At 32.8% G+C, this 22351-nt stretch overlaps 1 protein-coding gene and 1 non-coding gene across 3 annotated transcripts; one reads left to right on the top strand and one right to left on the bottom strand.

Moving 5' to 3' along the window:
* Nucleotides 1-11080: 11080 nt before the first annotated feature.
* Nucleotides 11081-11165, bottom strand: TRNAM-CAU (transfer RNA methionine (anticodon CAU)). Its single transcript is given in 2 exon segments — nucleotides 11081-11116; nucleotides 11128-11165. It is a non-coding gene; the product is annotated as a tRNA-Met (tRNA).
* A 6454-nt stretch (nucleotides 11166-17619) lies between these two features.
* Nucleotides 17620-22351, top strand: LOC107905106 (RNA-binding protein 38). Of its 2 annotated transcripts, none has more exons than XM_016831679.2 (7): nucleotides 17620-17764; nucleotides 18007-18768; nucleotides 18882-19005; nucleotides 19107-19236; nucleotides 20398-20434; nucleotides 20579-20831; nucleotides 21935-22351. In XM_016831679.2, exons 2-7 carry the CDS (start codon nucleotides 18586-18588, stop codon nucleotides 22006-22008), a joined length of 801 nt encoding a protein of 266 aa, XP_016687168.1. In that variant the 5' UTR covers nucleotides 17620-17764; nucleotides 18007-18585; the 3' UTR covers nucleotides 22009-22351. The 2 variants fall into 2 exon arrangements, with proteins under 2 accessions (XP_016687168.1, XP_040950207.1); XM_041094273.1 differs by having other exon boundaries at nucleotides 17625-17764; nucleotides 20525-20831.

The raw sequence follows: 22351 nt of genomic DNA, 5'->3' as shown, positions 1-22351 counted from the left end.
TATACATGTCTATATATGTATTTTATTTTCATAAATATATATATGTACTTACATATTGTTCATATTTTAAATATGTATTTTATATATGTTCTTTATATTTTATGAATCATATATATATACCTATAAATTTATTTTTTTATATTTTATGATAGTTACATACGTATATAGGTATATGCTTACTCATATATATATTATATTTAATAATTTTAAAATACATATATACATATATTTTTCATATTTTTATAAATTTATGTACATACACACTTTTTTATAAATACTTATATTTTATATATTTTTGCATTTTATAATCTATATACATATACATGTAAATACTTATATTTTTATATCTTATAATTCATATTTTTTTTTCATATTTTCATAATTTTATGTATATACATACATATATAGTTCCCTTATATGTACATACACATGTCCATTTTTATGTTTTAGTTTATTTATTTATTTATTTATGTATTTGTTATGGTATATACATGATTGATTCATTTTTTTTATTATTCGTTTTTGTTCATATTATTTTTGTTCACATTATCATATTTATTATTTCATTATGCATATTAACACCATACTTCAAAAAAAAATCGAAGTAAGGCAATATTTTGCGTTTAGAAATTCGAGAAAACGTGCTCTAATGTGCTGGGTTTCGATTTTTCTCGTTCAACCAAATCGCTAAATATCCTTTTAAAAATTTCAAAATAATGCAATGTTTTGCGTTTGAAAATTCGAGAAAACGTGCCCTAATGTGTTGGGTTTCGATTTTTCTCGTTCAACCAAATAGCTAAATATCCTTTTAAAAATTTTAAATAAGGCACTGTTTTGCGTTTGGAAATTCGAGGAAACGTGCCCTAATGTGCTGGGTTTCGATTTTTCTTGTTCAACCAAATAGTTAAATATCCTTTTAAAAATTTTAAAGTAAGGCAATGTTTTGTGTTTTGAAATTCGAGGAACGTGCCCTAATGTGCTGGGTTTCGATTTCTCGTTTAACCAAATAGCCAAATATCCTCTTGAATTTTAATCCATGCCATTCGAGTTTTTTAAGGATCGTATTTTAAATTTCTTTAAAGTTTTCTATTTTCGACATTAAGATATTAACTAATCAACTAGGTATTAATTTTGGGCGTATCGAGGGTACTAACCCTTCCTCGTGCGTAACCGACTCCCGAACCTGTTTTTCTGAATTTCGTGGACCAAAACCGTTGTTTTAATAAAATTAAATCGTTTATTAAAAACAACTACTTTTCAAGGTGACCCGATCACACCTTATCAAAAAGGATTGGTGGTGACTCCCATTTTCGTTTTCATTTTCAAAACCCAAGTCGACCCCGTTTTCATAAAAAAATGGTGTCAACAACCCCCATTGTTTGCACAATTCAACAATTTAATCCTAGCACATTAACATCTCAAATAACCTAGCCTAAGGAGTAAGTAAATATATTTCAGAATTTATTAGAGATAGGCTTACACTTCATTTTATTTTATTATTTATTTTGTACTTAGGACATTTTCGAATTTTTTTACGCGAGACATAATGACAACCCAAGCACCATGTTCCGGTTACTCAATTCGGACGTCTCTAATCGGGTTATTTCGCCCTACTCATGATAACTTGTTAGCGGAGTGAGTGCAAAGAAATTGGGCAGCCACACGAACCTTTTTACGCAAGATGTGATGACAACCCAAGCACCACGTTCTGGTTACTCAACCCGATGTACAGCCCAAGTTTTTCACTCTTAACATTCGTACCAGAGGAGTATTTTATTTTTATTTTTTATTTTTTTGTTTTTTTGTTTTTTTGTTGAAAAGATTTGACATATGATAAAAGGTAAGCAGTCAAGCAAACTCATAATTCCCAAAAATTTCTTACCCACTAAGTCTAGGTTATTAAAAAGTTTCATGTGTAAAAATTAAATAGCTAAATGGGTCATAAGTGTACCATCAAAAGAAAAATTTTACCTTTTACCGAAAACATGCAAAAATAGCGATGACAGATAAGCAAATTAGAACCAATTTATATTTCCCTCCCCGCTACTTATTATACATTGTCCCAATGTAATTTAAAGAATAAAATAAAGATAAGTAAGAGAAAGAGAGAAAAAGAAACTCCCCATGTATTTCAACGTCGTGGAGAGTGGTCTCATAGGTAGAGTGGGCCTTGGTTAAAATAAAAAGAATTTTGTGGGTTGACATGTGGAATTTAATTTTGTCTTGAAATGTTTCTGGCAAAAATAAAAATGAAAATAAAATAAAATAAAATAGTAAAAGTAAATAATAATAGGAAAATTAAAATGTTTTTTTTTTCAAATTTATTAGCTAAGCTATAAACTCGAGAAATAAATTATTAAAAACCAAGATTACGAGATTTGGTAAAACAGTCGTGATAAATGCACCAAGTAAGTTCACAGGAAAGAGAGGTGAGTCCCAACGGACATTCTTAAGTACCAAGTCTTTCATTAGACAGAACTAATCCTTGACATGCATTTTCATTTTCCATTTTACCAAAAATTTTATTTGCATAAAGGAAAAGAAAATTTGAGTTGCCTCCCAACAGCTATTTGTTTAACGTCGTTAAGCTCGACGACCTGTTATTCAAGCGCTGGGCTCTTCAAGAATAATCTCCTCAACTGTGTGTGTTTAAAATTCTCGTAAAAGAGTTTTAGCCGTTGACCATTCTCCTTAAAGCACTTCCGGGTTTCTTCGCTTTGAATTTCCACAGCTAATCGCTTGAGCATTTGATCGATGAAAGGAAGTGGAAAATGGTCTTTTCGGGTAGCTGCATTCAACTTCCTATAATCGATGAAAACCCTCCATCCATTCTGGACTCGGGTAGGGTCTAGCTCTCCTGATGAGTTTTTCACTACTGTCACGCCAGTTTTCTTGGGCACGGCATGAACCGGGCTAGCCCAATCACTGTCGGAGATCGGGTATATCATTCCAGCATCTAAGAGTTTTTGGATCTCCTTCTTTACTACTTCCATCATGGGTAGATTAAGGCGTCTTTGAGCATCTCTGTTTGGTTTCATGTTTGACACTATCACTGGTAAGGTATCTTTCTTGCCCAAAAAGATGTACTTAAGGTGGTCTAGTAATGCTTCAAGCTCCAAGGTTGGTGGCTGCAAAATCGAAGGTAACATTTTAGTTTGGGAAGGTAATAGTTCAAATTGGTTACCTCGATTCGTTGACGATGGTTGTGTCTCCAAGTGTTTGACAATTTCTCGCAAAGGTTCTTCTATAATTGATAATTCATCGAGACGACTTAAAACATCCATGTCAATGCTTCTGTAAAGGATATGTTCTAACTCATCAAAGTCATGATATTCAGAATAGAATTGAGTTAAACAATCTATAATATCAATGCTAGAGATATTTGATAGTGAGTTAGGATGACTCATAGCTTCGTAGACATTGAATTTCACGATTTCACCGTCAAACTCCATTGTAAGTGTTCCACTCCGAACATTAATTTTTGCACTTGCGGTACTTAAAAATGGTCTTCCAAGCAAAATGTCAGACGAATTAGTTGAGTTATCATCCTCCATATTAATAATGTAGAAATCTACAGGGAAAACTAATTCGTTAACTTTAACAAGGACGTCTTCAAGCAACCCTTCGAGATAGATGACTAACCTATCCGCCAATTGGATTATTACTCCTGTCTTTTTCAAAGGACCCGCGTTAATCAACTTATAAATAGGATAAGGCATAACATTAATGGAAGCCCCTAAATAACACATGGCTTCTTAATGCCTACATTACCTATCTCACAAGAAATAGTAAACATACCTTGGTCCTTGTATTTAGGCGGAACTTTCTTTTACAGTACTGCAGAGACATTTTCTCCTATATTTACTCTTTCGTTACCTATTAACCTCCTCTTGCTAGTGCACAATTCCTTGAGAAATTTCGCATAACGAGGGATTTGTTTGATAGTGTCGAGCAAAAGGATATTTATCTTTACCTTCCTGAACGTTTCGAGGATTTCTTTTTCCTCCTCTTTCTTATCCTTTGCGAGCCTCCCTGGAAAATGAGGTGGCATCACGACTGGTTTCTGAATTTCTGATTTTGGTCTGGCTTTTGGATCTGAGATCTACTTTTTCCGTTCCTTGTCTTACCCATGACTTTTTTCTGGAACTGTTTCCAGAACTTTTCCGCTATGAAGAGTTATTGCACTTACATTCTGCATAAGATTCTGCTCTGTCTGAGAAGGTAATTTACCTTGAGATTCTGAACGATTAACTGCCATCGAGAGTTTACTAACTTGATTAGTTAACTCCTGTATTGATGCGTCTGTCCTCTGTTGGTATTTTGCAGCATCGACGGCAAGTCTTTCCATAACAGCTTCTAGAGATGTGCTCGGCTTGGGTGGCGGTTGCGGTGGTTGCAGAGGTCTCGGTTGGTATGATGGATTATATCGAACATTAGCTCTGTAATTTAAGTTGGGATGATCCTTCCACCCGGGATTTTAGGTGTTACAGAAAGGATCATAGCTTCTTTGCGGAGGTCTCAGAAAGCCTCCGACAGCGTCAACATGTGCTGTTGAATTTTCGTTAAGGATTGGGCACAAATCCGTCAGATGTTCAGATGTAGTACAAATTCCACACAGTTGGGTCCGATTCTTCTTTTCTGTAAGCATAGATTGAACAATATTAGTAATCTTATCTAATTTATCTTCTAAGGATGAAACATTTACCCCATTAACCCGTCTTGTAGGTTCTGAATTCGGCCGATACTGTTGAGAATTTGCCGCCATGGTGGATATCAGTTCTCTTGACCTTTGAAGAGTCATATTGACAAGTGCCCCCACTAGCCGTGTCAATCATTTTCATTTCCATAGGGAGCAAACCCTCGTAGAAATACTGAAGAAGTGATTGTTCGGTCAAACCGTGTTGAGGAAAACTTGCACACAATTTTTTGTATCGCTCCCAATAGTCGTAAAGTGATTCACTATCCATTTGGCAGATTCCCACTATGTCTCTCTTAAGTTCAGCTGCTCGCGATGCTGGGAAAAATCTGTCAAGAAAAACACGAGATAAGTCATCCCACGTTGTAATAGAACCAGGGGTAAGTAAAATAATCATTCTGTTGCTGTATCAACTAAAGAAAATAGAAAGGCCCGAAGTTTAATTTTATCTTCGGTTACTCCTTGTGGTTTCATGCTTGAGCAGACCATGTGGAATTCTCTCAAGTGAGTGTGTGGATTTTCGTTCTTCAAGCCTCGAAAAGTGGGCAAAATGTGGATTAGGCCTGACTTCAACTCGAATGGGGTTTCTCCGGCTGGATAGTTGATGCATAATGGTGTTTACTCATTGGGAGCAGCGGCTAGTTGACATATGGTTCGGTTCACCATCCTTTCTGGTTCATCGAGGTTATCTTCTGCCTTACTTGCACGTTTAAGAGCTTTTGTCTCTTTTCGTCGTGCTCGTACTGATTGTCGATCTCTGGGTCGTATTTGAGATCTCCGGATGAAGATCTGGTCATGAAGATGATTTAAACAATTTGTAAGTGTTGCCAGTCCTCGGCAACGGCGCCAAAACTAATGGGTGTCGAATCCACCAATATAAACCTACACCTAATTTGTGATTTAAGCAGTATAGGGAGTAGGGTCTATCCTTCAGAGACTGGGTTTACTACAAATTGTTCATCTTTTGACCAGATTTATGTCGGGGCAGTTGTCGTGCCCAAAAAGTTCGGGGGGATAAAATTTGAAGACCTGAAATAAATAAATAAAATGCGTGAAAAGAAAAAGTTGAAAAAAGAATAATAAAAACAGTTAAATAAATATGAAGAAAAATTAATTAGAATAAGCTCAGCTTTAGGCACGAATTTTCCTCATCTTTGAACCGTCCTCGAAATTAGATGAACTCCTCTTTTCCAATAAGCTAGTTATAGCTACCAAGGACGCCTCGGACACCAACTCTTCCTTGTGTAAATTAGTTATGGAACGTCCAATAACTAACCCTTACTGATCGAACAACCACAAAACGTTCGTGATTTAGAACTCCGGCAGCTTTGTGTTCTAGAAGAGCCTAGCTCGAACCAATGCCCTCAACCGTAGGGGTGTTCATTCAGTTAACCGACCGGTTAACCGACCCGAAATTGCTATAACCGAATTAACCGACCTTCCAAAATTTTTAACCGTTAACCGAACCGAATTTTTTTCGGTTAATAAGGTCGATTAACCGAATTAACCGAAAATTATGTGTTTTTTATTTTTGGTTAAAAATTCCCCGAATTACCCGAATTACACGATTAACCGAATTAACCGAATTAACCGAATTACCCTAAAATTACCCGAATTACCCGAAAATTACCCAAAAAGTTCGGTGTTGAGCTTGAGAAAAAATTGGGCCGGGTTTAATTTGACCTATTTTAGGCCCTACCATGCAAAATTTGGTTTACCCGATTTTTTTCGGTTAACCGACCGGTTTCGAACCGATTTACCGTTAACCGAAAAAATAAAAAAAAATTAACTGACCCCCGACTGAATTTTTTCGGTTAACCGACCGATTAACCAAACTCGGTCAGTTAACCGAAAAAAATCGGGTTAACCGAATTATGCACAGCCCTACTCAACCGCGTGGGACATTTAAATCCGGTTACTACTTCTTTTGACGGAACCAAATAGCAATCTCCACTTGGCACGCCAATGTGTTCACAGAAAACCGATTAGAAACGTTCCTTTCGAAATTCCAACTGTACGTCTAACCACACTAAATCAAACGACGTCTTTTTTGACTTAATGTTGATCTGACTTTGTGAGTTGACAAAATCATACTCTTAATCCGGAGAAGTAATAAGTACTGGAATTTTAGGAGTTAAATTGCTCGGGTTCGTAACTCACGGGTTTTAACGAGGCTAATTTCGGCCTAAAGCTGAAAATGGGTTTAGTTGGCTAAGGTTTGGGACATGATGGTATTGGGCATAATTGGATAAGGTAAAAAAAATAGGTGGAAAGGATGGGTGGTGTAATTAAATATGGAGGCTAGAAATTTAGTAATATATTAAAACGGATGGTTGGCTACTGGAAATGAAAAGGGAATTTGAAAAAAAAGAATTGCAAACGATTTAAGGAGGTGGCGAACTAGGAACTAATAAATTGAAGAAAAACAAACTATGAACAACAGATGCTACGTGAGAAAAAATGGAGAAAGATTGAATTCAAAGATGAAAGTTAATTTATGAATTGATGATTAAAATGAACAAAATAAGCCACTATTTATACTAGTGGCTTTGCTAAATTAAGAGCCAACTAGTATAGAAAATCAAGGAAAAATATTTCATAATATAAAAATAAATCCCAAAATAATCTCCCACTAGTCAATAATTTAAGCTAATTATTCTTGGAAAAATTCTACTTTGGCCCTCCTTCTTTGCTTCTTTCTTCAATCTAGCCCAATTGTTTCCTTTTTCTTCTATTTAGCCCCAAATTGCACCCCTGCACAAAATTCAACAAAAACATGGAAAAATTAGTGGTGCACTCTCATAAATTAACCAATTTAATTACATAAAATATGTAACTTTGGCATTTAATCATTCATTCTCAACGAGGGGCAAATTACTATGAAGCTTTTTATTTTAAGAGTCGAATTTGTTGACACATTTGGAGGTAAGATAAACTTTGTGGTTCTTTTTGTGATTGAAATAATTGTCACAACTTCAGGTAAATTTTATAACAAAAGCATTGAGTTATCTATTTTTAAAAATATTTGGATGAGCTAAAGCCCAAAACATAAAGATCAATTGAATTAAAATTGAAGACTTAAAAGATTACTTTTACGGATTAAATCAGATTACTTATGGAATAAATGAAGTCTCTTTCTATAATCGAAGACTTTGAATTTCACCGAGATTCAAAACAACATGAACATGATAGAAAAACAAAAAACATAAAGATGGAGATGACGTGTAGAAGTCCTAAAAAGCCTTGAAAATTAGATGAATCCATAACCCTCTTCAAACAATTCTAATTTGTTCCCAGTAAAGAATCTTAATCATTGGAAAAGAAAAACTTGAAGTGATTCTCACAATCTAAAAATATTCTTAAAACTCTTCTAAAATAATATTGAAGAAAAATTCTTTAAAAGAAAACTCAAAGAGAATTTTATTAACTCAAAAGTGAAGCACAAATGAATAAATAATGAAGAGGCCTTCATATAGGCTAGCAAATCGCATTAAAATATAACTCTTAACTCTAATTAATCTAAACAATAAGTAATTCTAGTAGAACTAAATTTTCTTGTTCGACTAAGAAACGTAAAACTCCTAAACAACTTAAAATACTTAAAAATATCTTAATATTCGGAATATAAAACCTAATAGATACAATATTAGGATCATATATAATCAAAATTAAGCCTAAAAATCAAACCCAATATGATTTAAACTTGAATTAAAGCCTGAAATTCGTAATTTGTCGTAATAATCCTGTCCATAAATTCTGCTCTCGCAATCTTCACTAAAACGATCATAACTTGAGCTCCCGGACTTGAAATCAAGTGATTCAAAGTACGTTTCGAAGATAAGAGATAGCTCTTTGAACGCTATGAAAACATCTCAACCCAGAAAATGCCTGGATCCCATCCAAAAATTCATTGCAAGTCGACTAATTTTCCAAACTTGAAAATTGGAAGATTCATCCTTGAATCTTGTCTTTGGCCGAACAATAAAGAATCGTCATTATAGGTGGAATGGTTTAATAGATCTTCTCTTATAGGATCAACGAATTCCTGAAAGAAATAAACAAGCCCACTAGATAAATTCAAGTTAAGGTTAGTGATAACATAGTCATTCCTCTCCTTTGTATATGTTCTTTCTTTTTTTTGCATTCTCTTTTTCAATGTGAATTGAATTATCTAATTTTACCTCATAGGAATTTTCACTCACCGAAGTTGGACCATCAAATTGACTTTTATCGCTCAAAATCTCGTTTTTATCGCTCTTTTTACATGAATCATTCTCACTTCCCTTTAGCTCTTCACAAAAATTTTGAACATTGAATTCATCATCACAACTTTCTTTGTCACTAGAGGAAATCTCAACAATAGACATAGGATCACATAGTATTTCTTCACAAATGGCGTTGACACATATCACCATCTTCAATAGTACTAGTAGAAGACTCCTCAATAGGTTTTGTGTCATACTTACGTTCCTCGACTTGCAAGGTTTGTATGACTACTAGCATCAAATCAAGTTGAGAGAGCATAAATGAGAATTCAGCCAATAACCAATGGGAGCCCACACTCCCCCTCCCTCCCCACCCACAAACCTAGTGGAAATTTGACTTTTTTTAGTATTAATTAAAATATGCTTAAGTAAAAAAAAATAAAAGAGTAAAATGTATTGGTCTAATGCAATAATATTTTTGAAATTTGGAAAAACCATAATATACATAATGTCAAAGGTTAGGGCAACCTGTGAGTATGATTAACATTAATAAGGCCAATTCCCTCCATTGCATGTGATGAGTTTAAAAAACGTGGGAAAGCCATAATTTCCATTCGTCTCCTAATTCTTACATAGCTATAATCATTGAATTTTTCGCATGTGAATATGAAGATACTTAATTTTCACAGTTTCCTCACAGGCTGACCACCATTCTTAATTAACCAAACAGATGAATTCCAGAAACTTCTTTGGATTTGAATTAACCTGGTTCATTGTATCTATTTAATTAGCCCCACTTCAAAGCTTACCATGATTACCACTTTTCCATTAGGGACAAACAACAACTTGCCTAACCTTGCAATTTAACGCCTTGCCTGTTAAACATTAAAGTTAATATATGCCTATTTAAAAGAAAGCCTATTATTGTAATGAGTATGAGATTCAGAGTATTAATATATATTTTTGGTGACTAGATTCTGAGTATTAACATTGTTCATTCTAAGAAATATAACTTAGTGCAAATTTATGAAAGTTTTTAATGGAAAGAGAGTAATATAGTTGATGTATAAGAGTGATAATGCTATATCTCGATTAAAAAATTGAACTCAAATCACATATTGTATTGCAATTTGTTAGTGGATTGTTTGTTGGGAATGCCGTACAATTGCGAATTAATTTATGCATTTTGGAAATTTACTACGGTTGTTAAAGTTAGTTGAAATTGGATATACAATTAATAGGTAAATTTAACGATGTGAAACATTAATTTTAATTCAATCATGTATATGTAAATAAATAAACACATTAATTTATTTTTATATTAAAAAATAATTATTTATATGTGCAATATGTAGATAATAATATTATCCCGATACACATTTCTAATAATATCTAACGTAAATTAACCCAAAATACTATTTTGTAATTAAGATAATACGCATAAGACAGTGAGCAATTAAGGAAAGCAATCATTAATACATTGATAGTGCAAAAACCACATTAATTTTAAGATGAATGAGGCCCCAAACTTTTTGTGACAGGATAGTGCAAAGTGGAGAGCGAAGGATCAAAAAACAGTATACTCAAAACTTTGTTCCAAGAAAGTGGAAATGGCAACTTTATTCCACACATTGCATACATCCATGATTTGTAAAGACAAGTCACAACCTAGTTCTACATCGTTTACGATTTACGTGTTCTGATGCTCAAAGGTCTCGATAATATTTTATAAATTGAGAAACAAAATATATAATTAATACACCTTTGATTATTTAGTCATCAATAAGTTGCTGTTTAGAAGCACATAAAAACATTGCAATAAAATTTGAATGGAAAAACATTTCTTTCATGGACGAAACAGAAACAAAAGGAACTATAAGTAAAAAACGGTTAACGGTATTGACAAAGACGCTTACGTTCATCTCTATGGCAGTTTTATTTCTTATTTTACTTTATGTTATTTTTTAAATGTTTAAATGCAATTACTTTATCGATTCACTTGACTTTTTTTTTATCAATAAAATCGGCTCAATAAAATCGGGTTTTGTTGTTATAGAACACGGTATAAAGCCCATCCAATTTTAGAGCGAAGGCATAGGCGTGCATGACGCAAAATAGCGTAAGCCTGACGACATTGACAATACTGGGCTGGCACACACACATTGGCAAAAAAAGAAGATGGGGTGAGAGAGGCTCGAACTCTCGACCTCAGGATAACTCAGAAGCTATGAGACCTACGCGCTAGCCAACTGCGCCACCACCCCTAATGTTTGTTGAGTAAAAACTAACTATTTCAGTTAACTGTACCTTAAAGAGATGTACCTCCAATTCCTTTGGGAATGTTAAAAGGCCAATTCTGCTTTTTTTCTGTTGTTTTGAGGAATATCTCACCTATTCACAATGAATATAACATGCCAAGCCAATTTCTTTTCATACAAAACTTCAGTTATAAGACAACTATCCTACCCTTTTTTTTATATCTAGTAACAACGACAATATTCTCACTTTATAAAGTAGGGAATATTATTTTATATTTTTATATATTAAAATAAAAAATACAAATACAGATAATAGAATTTAAACGTAAACTTTTATAACTTTCAACATTTATATTTTATCATTTAACCAAAAATTTATTTATTACTTAATTTTATTTTTCACTCTAATTAACATAAAACATATTTGAAGTTAAGATTTAAAAAAAAAATTAACCTCAAATGATTTAAATTTTTTTTAATTAATTAAGTTTTATAAAAATAAATCAATAAACCAATTTTCTCAAGATTTTCAATATATATACAACCTTTAGATATGATATATATTGCGGAGAAGAGACTTTGAATTCCAACTTAACCTTATTAAAAGATAAAAACAAGTTTTGTTAAGCGGTTAAAATTTTGGTTGTAATGGTAACTAGGGAAGATAAAATGGTTATTATTTATAATAATAAAAGTCCGACACAGTTTCATTAAAGGAAAAGGAAAATTAGGATATAGTTAAGTCATTGTTATTTTGTCTTTTAATTTTTATTACTAATAAGCTTTAAAATGTTTTTATGGCTTTGTGTTATGCTGTCTACTCTTCTAAAAATGAATGTGATGGGTTCGTAAGTCTAGTAATGAGGCACCACATCTGCTTGCCAAATCAGTCCATGCGTTTTTAATAAGATTTCAGCACTCTTTCACCCCAAAAACTGTATATACGCCGACCTTTCAAATCTCCACCCTACAATTGGTTCAAAGTTGCACAAATTTTATAAAAATTTGATTTATCGTTTCATATAAAAGCCCAACAAAAACCTTAACATCGGTCCACATGAGAATTAGGAATATTTTTTTTGTCCACTGATTCAGGCCAAGATTTCGTTTAGCATCAATACGGTCTAAATTCGACTGTGTTTCCAATTTTATCTATATTTATAAATAATTAATCCATATAATTTATAATTTATCAAAATTGAAATGTACACAATTAATTATTAAAATTAACACATTATTTTAATATTTACATTAAAATGCTATATATATTCAATTCAAACTCAATATAAATTATGTAAAAATAGTATATTACTACAAAAATTGAAAAACGGGTTAATTCAAATCTCAAGTCTAAATTTAACTCATATTTTAAATTGATTTAATTTTGTTTTGAGAATATAATATTTTTATTCAAATACTTTTGAAATATCATAACTTTTAGAAAAATTTGTGATATATGTTGATGTCCATATTCCATACAAAACCTTTTCTATTTTTATAGTATTCTTTTTGTTTTCGATCAGGCTATTAACGTTGTTTAGGCCATCCTGTTCCGGTGGATAATGGGCAGGTAAATAAATGTACATAAGGGCATTTGAAGCTCCTCAACTGATGCTATCTATAATACAAAATAAATTCTTGTATTTAAAAAAAATAAATATAAGTAAACTCTAATTACATGACTAATCTTATTCCAAACGGCTAAATATCATTTTTCAGTAAATTTTAAACACCCTCAAGTGACTCAACAAAGTAATATTTCACATTCAAATTTCTATTTGATATCTTGGTTATGCAATACGCAACCTTATTTTGCTTCCTTTAATTTATCATTCCTTCAAAATCACAGTATGAATAAATCGAATATGCTACGGATGTAATCTGATTTTTAAGTTAGAAACCTATAGTTTTGGTGACTTATTTTGATTCCAAATGTTTGGTTTTTATTCATCATGGAAAGTGAATCCCGGCCAATCATCAAAGCCCATGGCCATGATTTGAACCCAAGAATATTCAGTTTAGGGTTTTACACTTTGAGTCTTAATTTAGGTCTTTGAATGCAATATACAATCCTCAAATCTAGATCTCTCAGACATCACATGACATTGCAAGACCATTTACTAAGGGAGTTAATAGCTGCTGCTAAAACAGCTTAACTATATGTCTTGATGCCAAAATGCCTTAAGGACTGATCGGCTATAAAAGTCAAAAGATATTTAACACTAGGCCCTCTGATTTTTCAGACATAGCTAGGCCCCCCCCCCCTTTCCAGGGATCTAGTATCTTACTTTTAAGATAGCACAAAGATTTTATTTTCAAGACCAACCACAATTAAAACACATCTTGTTGCTCCATCTCAAAAATTTCAACTATGGCAGCGGTGGGAGAATTGAAGCCGGAAGTGAGGTGAGTCTAAGGAAAGAATGTGGGAGAAAGTGCTTTTATTTTTTGGGTGAGACTGCAAACTTTAATTAGCCATTCATTGATAGATGGAAGCAGTAGAGGTGGGCCTCAGCTCTCAACCATGAAAACAATGGAAGAACAGATGAAACCCATCATAAATAACAATAAAATATAAAGAGAGAAAGTAGATGAATTCCAGCTCATTGTTCTCAAAGAGTGATACGACCCCCACGTGGAGAAAACAGCCAGCCAGTTCACGGACTTGCACAGTTTTCATAAATATATATTAGAAAAATAGTTTCTTATAGCTGTCTCATCGTCCCTAACGCTGGCACTGCCAACAAACAAAGCTTAGCTTAGATAAACTGAGCCCCCTCTCTTTGGCTTTCTTTGCCTGTTCTCATCAACCCCACAAATAACAATAAAAGGGTTCTTTTATTATTATTATTTTCGTTGATATAAAAGCTCGATCCACTGTCTTTTAAACCATGGCTAGCTTTACAACAAAGGATATGACAAACATGCGTTTCCAATTGGGAAATGGGGAAGAATCCTTCAAGAGAGAAAAAAAAAAAAAGGGCGAGCTTTTCGCTGGCGGTTGTGGACAATATAATTAATGCTCTTCCACACATACATATAATGATAATGCTTTAATCTGTTAAACCATGATTTATTATTATTTTGCTTCATATCAGCTTTTGTTTATATAAATATGACTGACCAAATTAAAGGGGAATGATGTTGTTGTTTTCAAACGCATGCAGTCATCCCCGCCCAACGACTCCCTCGTTTGCACATGATTTTCTATCGCTGTTCAGTGATTAGTTTTATGTATGTGATCCCAACTGTTATATTCTTTTGATATATATAAATAATATTCTCATTTTCTGTATGTAAAAACAGGCTTGTGATTAGAGGAGGATTCATGTGGGAATATTCAAGGATCTATTTTTGTGTATTTCTATGTACTTATATATATATTTAAAGCTTACAATTGTACACCACAAGTTAGTATAATGGTTAGTGCATATATCATTATCATATGACTTTCTATAACCTCATCAGGCATGCGGCCAGCTTTAACTTATTTTGATGAACAACAAAAAAGAAGAGAAAGAAGGGAAAGAGAGAAGAAGTGAAGGAATATATGAACCATATATATATATATAATTTAACGTATTCAAGGTATTATGTATTTATACGCAATTTTGACTTCTTTTATAATTTATGCTATTTTTTCAATTGTATTTTAGTTTTTCTTCTCGTGTCTTAAATAAAATTATTAAGCCTATGTGGGACTATTTAATTAATTATTGTCATGTTGTATGATGATTAATTTTTAAAAATATTAAATAATAATGAGATAAGTTGGTCTAACTGATATTTTATATAAATAATAATAAAAGAAACTTATCCATCATATTTCAAGAAAATTTCATCAACTCCATTGAAATTTATTTATTAAGATATCTTAAATGAAAAGACCATTATGCCACCACCACCATTCTTATTATTATCTGTTTTCTATTTAGTTTATTACCACTTCTCTATTTTTAATTACAAAATAATAAAAATTAAATTGCATATTGAATTAGTATAAATTTTAATTTAATTGACTTTAATTAAAATTAAGTTTTTTTTTAAAATTTGTATTTAATTAAGTTATATATTGATTTTTTTAGATGAATTCATTAAATTATTTTTATATAAAATTAATTAGTTATTATTTAGAATATTTTAATGAAAAATTTATTAAAATATAAAAAAGTAAAGAAAAAAATTCAAAACATCAACATATAATTTAATTTAATTTGAAAAATCAAAATATATTTGCATAACAATTATTAAAAATAAATAAAAGGAAAAAGAAAAGAAAAGACAAAACAAAACAAAATACAATTATTATTGATAACATTTTCTAAAGATAAATTTATAGGCGGTTAACAACTTTAAGATATCAAGTTCAAATCTGATTATTATTTATAATTCATGTGTGATTTTTAGTTCATGTCTCATCATATATATATATATATATGCGCGCCTTGTATTTAGATTTATTTTGGCTTTTTGGTCTAGATTTTGATAATGATTAAATTTGTTATTTATATTTGCAATTCTGATTATACTTATAACTTTAAAAAATACACATATTAATTGGAGAATACATCATGTTTAATATATGATTATATTAAACAATAATTTAATTTAAAATTAGTTAAAATATTTTATAACTAACTAAATGTTTATTACTTTTTTTTTGAAAGGTAAATTCATTAATTCATTCAATGAATGGAACCATACAATTCAAAGAGAAAAAAATAGCAAACACTCGTCGTAGATGGTGAAGGACAAGCTCCACCAACACAATAAAGGCTTTAGCCTCAGCATCAATAGAACATATGACACGTTGATAATTAGCTTTGTCACAACTCAAGCACGACATACGTGGAGTGTTTGCAAACATTTAATACGATAATGAAATTAGCCCAAGATGATCCAAAGCGGCGAGCAAAAATCAACAAAAGAATCGAGCATTTCCCAAAGTAGAGAAGACGACAACAAAATCATCCCTAAAATCATTTGTAAAACTAAAATTACATGCATAAGTAAGACTAAAAAACGTGCTACAATAGCAGACAAAAACTTCTAAAATTGAAGACTTATTAAACAATAGAAAAATAAATAAAAAACATATAAAACTTAAGACAACACAGGTCCAAATTGACACGCGAAATTTTATATTATTCTGAAATACTCTAGAAACAAATTAAGAAGTTGACAAAGAGCCACCCGTTTTCCAAGAAAAACTACTGGCGGCTGGTGAAGTTTTAGCTCCTGTTCTGGTCATGGAATAGATGAAATAAATCAAAAAATGGATTTTTGTTCAAGAATGAAATCTTATTGGAACTGCCCAGTTCATCCTTCAGAACCATATCACATCCCGGATCTGATGAAATAGGATGAATTGAGACGGTATTTTGTAAATACGTAATTATCTTGAATATATTAACTATTTCTTTAGGATTAGTAATCCGTTTTAGAAATCGAATGGGTTCGATCTTATACTTACGTGAGGAAGGTAATCAAAAAAAAGAAAGAAGATAAGTTCTTCTTTACTTTTATCACTTAGGAGCCGTGCGAGATGAAAGTCTCATGCACGGTTTTGAATGAGAGAAAGAAGTAAGGAATCCTCTTTTCGACTCTGACTCTCCCACTCTAGTCGTTGCTTTTCTTTCTGTTACTTCGAAAGTAGCTGCTTCGGCTTCAGCCACTCGAATTTTCGATATTCCTTTTTATTTCTCATCAAATGAATGGCATCTTCTTCTGGAAATCCTAGCTATTCTTAGCATGATATTGGAGAATCTCATTGCTATTACTCAAACAAGCATGAAACGTATGCTTGCATATTCGTCCATAGGTCAAATCGGATATGTAATTATTGGAATAATTGTTGGAGACTCAAATGGTGGATATGCATCTTTCCATCATAACTTGCAAAGACAATAAAAATACACACAAAATAGATCTACAAACTGAAAAGAGAGAAGACGTGTGTAATGAATGAGAAGAAAAAAGAAAGAAAGAGTTGATGGGAGAGAAAAAAGATAGGCGATAGCTAGCTCGGAGACAGACACCACCACCGCTAAGCAAAACAAAAGATGAAAAGCAAATATTTATTACTTTTAGTTGAAATTATTAATTATAAAGATTGAATCTAACAAAAATAAATAGAATAGTATAATAAATAAAAAATATTTTTTTATACAATGCTTAAGTTTATTCATAATCCATCCCAACTTTTAAATAAGAAGAAATTTAGGTTTGTACAATAGTAACAAAACCAACACTCAATTAATAATTAATTAATAAAATTTATTTAAATTTCTTTTAATAAAATGAATTTTTTAATTGAATAAGTGTAATTTTTTTTATAAAAAATTTAAAAAATTTAAAACGGTATATCAAGCATAAATAATCTTAAAATTGATAAAAAAAATGTAAAACTTTGTAAGTAAATGATTAATATTTATAAATGAACAAGTTTGAAATCTTAGTCATTTTATTCATCAAATCAGAAAAGCAAAAGCTTAGTGGAAGAAGCGGGTTCTCTTGGTTGGACCATAACATCATCAGAGAGTCAATGGTCCTTTCAATGATGGATTATTTGATTTCTAAATGCTCTTCCAGCTTATACAAGCCTGGTATTCTCTATTTTCTTTTTATATATATATAATGGAAGTAGGCCCTGCAATCACTGTTTTTCTTATTAATTACTCGCCTTCTTCTTTATTTATTTCCTCTCCAAAAGCAATCACCAATGGCAATGTTGTTCAAGACAAGACACACCAATCACATTAAATAATTTCTGTATATAAATCATATTATTTAGTATTATGCTTATATAAATTATCTGCTTTTTTTTTTATAAAGTTCAAATTTTCAGGCAAGGACTCAAAAAGACTACTGTATTGAGGGGTTGAGGGGGGGAGTTAAGAGATTATATTAACGTAGGGACAGGTTCAAGTGCGTGCAGTCACGCTGGCTCAGCTGTCATTCGATATTACGAAGCTAAAGCCCCTTCTCCTCTCTGTCTCTCTCTCAATATCTCAATAGACAGCAAATTAACGTTTGCAGCTGTCGGGTCTCTGTGTCTTTAAACTACTGTTTTCTTCTCCCTTTTTATTTTCCTTTTCTGGCATTCTCTTTTATTAACCAACTCATCAAATAATAACAACAGGCAACAACTTCTGTAACATCATAAACAAGGCTTCATCTCATTCTCTGACCCTCTTCAATGATTCTTTTGTGGTGAACAAAAAGGGTGGGGGTGGGGGACTAGGGAAATGGATATAAGGACAAGCACAGTGGAGCAACAAGCAAAGGAAATGAGGTGGAACTGCACAAGATTCAGCTTTCTGATCCATTCTTGTCAACCGTGAATGTGATTCATCCAAAAAAAGGAGGAGAGGGTTTTCATGCAAAAGGAAAGTTACCCATTTGTTGTTTTGTTTGTTTAGATGCCATGGCTTATCCACATTATCGATCACCTTTTGGTGACACAACGTTTACCAAAGTGTTTGTTGGGGGACTAGCTTGGGAGACCCCCACTGAGGAAATGCGTAGGTATTTTCAGCAGTTTGGAGAGATTCTTGAAGCTGTTATCATCACTGATAAAAACACTGGCAAATCTAAAGGATATGGCTTTGTAAGTTTTATATCTGATCTCTTACATTCTCATATGTTGTTATGCATTAAGGTGTTCCTGACTCAGCTCGGAGGGCTTGTGTTGATCCAAAACGTATGATTACATTTGTGTAGGTTACTTTCCGTGATCCTGAATCAGCTCGGAGGGCTTGTGTTGATCCAAATCCTGTGATTGGTGGAAGAAGAGCAAATTGTAACATTGCTTCACTCGGAAGGCCTAGACCTTCACCGCCACGAGGTCCCCCATGCTCTTTGTTCAATTATTGAAAGCGAAAAGAGAAAAAAAAAAAAAAACAGGTGATGACAATAATGAAATGGATATGATTGATTTTAATGCAGGAAGAAATCAAGGTAGCAGTCCTTTTCAGGGAGTTGCACAGCAAGGTACACCGTCGTATAGTGGAGTTGCAGCAGCAGTGCCTCCACCACCACCGCCGCCACTACCACCTGTCATTTATCCACCATATGGGTGAGTACTCCCTATTGTTTTTTCAATCAAATCAAAGCTATTGCTTGTCCACATGCACCAGTTAGAGGAAGTGGTACATGCATGCCTTTAAAATTTTAAATAACTTGGATATTTTAGTGTTTGTCTACTTACATTATGCAAATTTGTCATCACTTGGATTAAAAAGAAAAATGGAAATGGGAACCTTATATTAATTAATGCAGTCAATGATACATATTGGGATCAACTGAGTCTTTAAGAAAAGGCTAAAAGCATTTCTTTGGCGAAGCAAACCAAATATATATATATGAAAAAGGTTTGATAGAGGGACGTTTATGATCCTTACAAATTAAGCTTTTAGTTCCTTATTATGTATGATCACATTTCCATTTATTAATCAACTTACAATCTAGTTTACTTTTTAAGGTATATGAAAATTAAGTGATCAGTTAATCAAATTGGGAAATCCAGTAAGATTAGTAGAACATATGGCAATGCTTTGTAGTGCCTATTTATATTTCAAAGTGGTCCCAAATAATGCAGATGTATATGAGTTCATACAAATTAAGGGATACATTTTTAGCCTGCTTATAATGGCAGGCATCCCTGAGTGAAAACAGAAAAAATTTTAAGAAAAAAAAATCAGGTTATAGTAATTAAGTTGTTCGATGCTCTCATCTGGTAATGATCCAACTCATTTATAGTTTACATTTCTTGATGTGTGACATACATTTAACTAAAGTACCATTGCAAGAATATACCAATTTCTCTTTCTTGACAAACTTTCATCAGTGATCACTTGCGGGGTGTCTGAACTTTTAGTTTCTGGGTTTGTTGGCAGATTTTTATAACATATTCCACACTGAAATGTACGGAATAAGTTGATATGATATCCTTCGTTTACATCAAACATATATATATATTTGTGTGTGTACATGTTATATACATGCATAAACACTAGAGTCAATACCTTGAATTAATTTCAAGTATATACCAAAGCCGATATTGTTATTAGTACTAATAATTGCTTCATGGTGGACATCTTATATGCTATCTATAATTAATTCCTTAATAAATATGGATGGTGCTTCTTGCGATTTGCTTCCACGGGAAAACATAGTTTTTCCCCTTTAATTTGCTCCTATTTCTAACAAAAGTTGTTGATGAATTCTATCTTTCCAGGTTCCCAACTTACAGTCCTGAATACGGGTATCACCAAGTAAGTGAAGAAACCTAGACCTCAGTCAATTTCATAAGATAATTCACCTGAAAATTAACAATATTAATAGTTAAGTTGTTTAATATTAAGCAAAGAGTTGAGGCAACCATATTTGGTAAAGGAATGTTGAAAATGGGAATGCAGGCTCTCTATAATCCACAAATCCAGCAGGCACAATACTATCATCAACTGTATGGTTCATCATCAACCTCAATGGGGTCTCCATATTATTTTGGCTACTCTTTGCAAGCTCCCAGGGGAACATTTTCTGCACCCCAGGCTCAACGTATCCCCGGACCGTCCTATCTTTACTATCCTTCACAAATGGAGGGGTCCTTCTCCACCTATCCTCCCCCACCTTTTCATCCCACTAGGCATCCAATTCCATCTCCTGCAGGTAAATAATTATTCCTTTCAGTTTTTACTACCACTGTATCCCAACATAACTTAGGCTTCATACATATGTGATGATACTGAGTCAACTACTTTTCCAAAGCTATAATCAGAATGCACCTGAGCCAAATGCTCATATGGTTTTAGTGTTCATACTTGGTAAGTGGTAGTAATTTTCTGCCTTGTTCCTCTGATTTTCACATACACAGTCTGCCACAGATAATATATAGTAATAGCGTTCTAGTTTAGCATGCGCCAAATGGGAAGGGGGCCACATGGGGCAACCTCAAACATGTGAATGAGCTGTCTGGCTATTGGCATGACCTAAAAGATGGGTCAAATAGAAAGTCATGACAGAGGAGCATGGTGTAAACAAATAGTGACATGTGGTTCAAGTATCAGGGATGATGGTTTGATTGATTCTGATCATGCAGTCAAGTGGTCGAATTTGGAGAGGCCCACTAACCATGTTATTCACTGCCATTGTTTTAACTATTTATGTGTTCCTATATATGAATAATATGGATTTATTTAACTAGACTTTAAGTAGCAAAGTTAGTATTCACACTTTCTTTTGACAAAACAAACCTTTTTGCTTTTCTATTGGACTGATCAGGCCAATAACCTTTCTTGGAATATGACGATGAAAAAAGGAATGACTTTAAAGCACAATATATAGTTAATTGAATTGCGTTGAAAAGAGTGACCAAAAAATTGTCTTAAAAATCCCATTGAGTTTAAGAGTAACCCAGATTTACATTAATATGCTGAGAGATACTGGCTTTGCTAAGCTAGCTGTCTCAATGTTCAGTAAAAGAGTAACTCTCTCTCTCTCTCTCTCTCTAGTAGATGCATGGCTATTGGATTTCCAAATTTAGAATGCCCCCAGTCCAATGTGATGTATAAAGACATAACATGGAAGCCAGGCAGGCAGAGGGGCCCTGCTGCTCAGTGAAACATCACATGCGGGGCATTATTTCCTTATGGAAATATATATACATTTTAAAGTAGACTGCTTCATCTTTATCATTGGTTTGCTCTTTTCAATTTTATATATGTATGTATATATATGCTTATCATAAATTTTGTTACTGATTTTGGTCTCAGATTCACAGACTCCTCAACCTACCTCCACAGAATCAGAATCTGGGGCCATCACTTCTGAAAGTCCAAAAACCTAAAGGGAAGAACTCATCCCTGATGCCAAAATGTTCAAATTGTACAATCTTGATAAGTTTTTTATGCCCTTCTTATCACCTCATTTCACTCTTATATTCTCAACATTTTAGCCATAGCTGACTACTGCATCAAGTTACTGCTATGGCCTAAGGTAGGAAAAGGAGGACTAATCAACCACCCTTATGCTGATTTTTTTCCCCCTTATTCTATTTTTTTCCCCAAAAGTTTTTATCTTAAGTTATTCATTCATTAGGAGTTTTAACATCCTTTACAGAACTACACTGTAAGAAGTATGAACCAAAAGCGAAGCACATTCCCTTTAAAAAAAAATTGCTTAACAATTTA

The sequence above is a fragment of the Gossypium hirsutum genome, chromosome D05, assembly GCF_007990345.1.
Source record: "Gossypium hirsutum isolate 1008001.06 chromosome D05, Gossypium_hirsutum_v2.1, whole genome shotgun sequence".
Lineage (NCBI taxonomy): Eukaryota > Viridiplantae > Streptophyta > Magnoliopsida > Malvales > Malvaceae > Gossypium > Gossypium hirsutum.
Note: the sequence above shows the minus strand (reverse complement) of the source record. Positions and strands in the feature narration are given on the sequence as shown.

Excerpts from the sequence above, each read along its gene's own strand:
- LOC107905106 (XM_041094273.1), top strand. The coding sequence starts at position 18,586 with ATGGCTTATCCACATTATCGATCACCTTTTGGTGACACAACGTTTACC. Across the intron at positions 19,237-20,397 it reads GTCATTTATCCACCATATGG|GTTCCCAACTTACAGTCCTG; the intron begins GTGAGTACTCCC and ends CTATCTTTCCAG. Across the intron at positions 20,435-20,524 it reads CTGAATACGGGTATCACCAA|CAAAGAGTTGAGGCAACCAT; the intron begins GTAAGTGAAGAA and ends TTTAATATTAAG.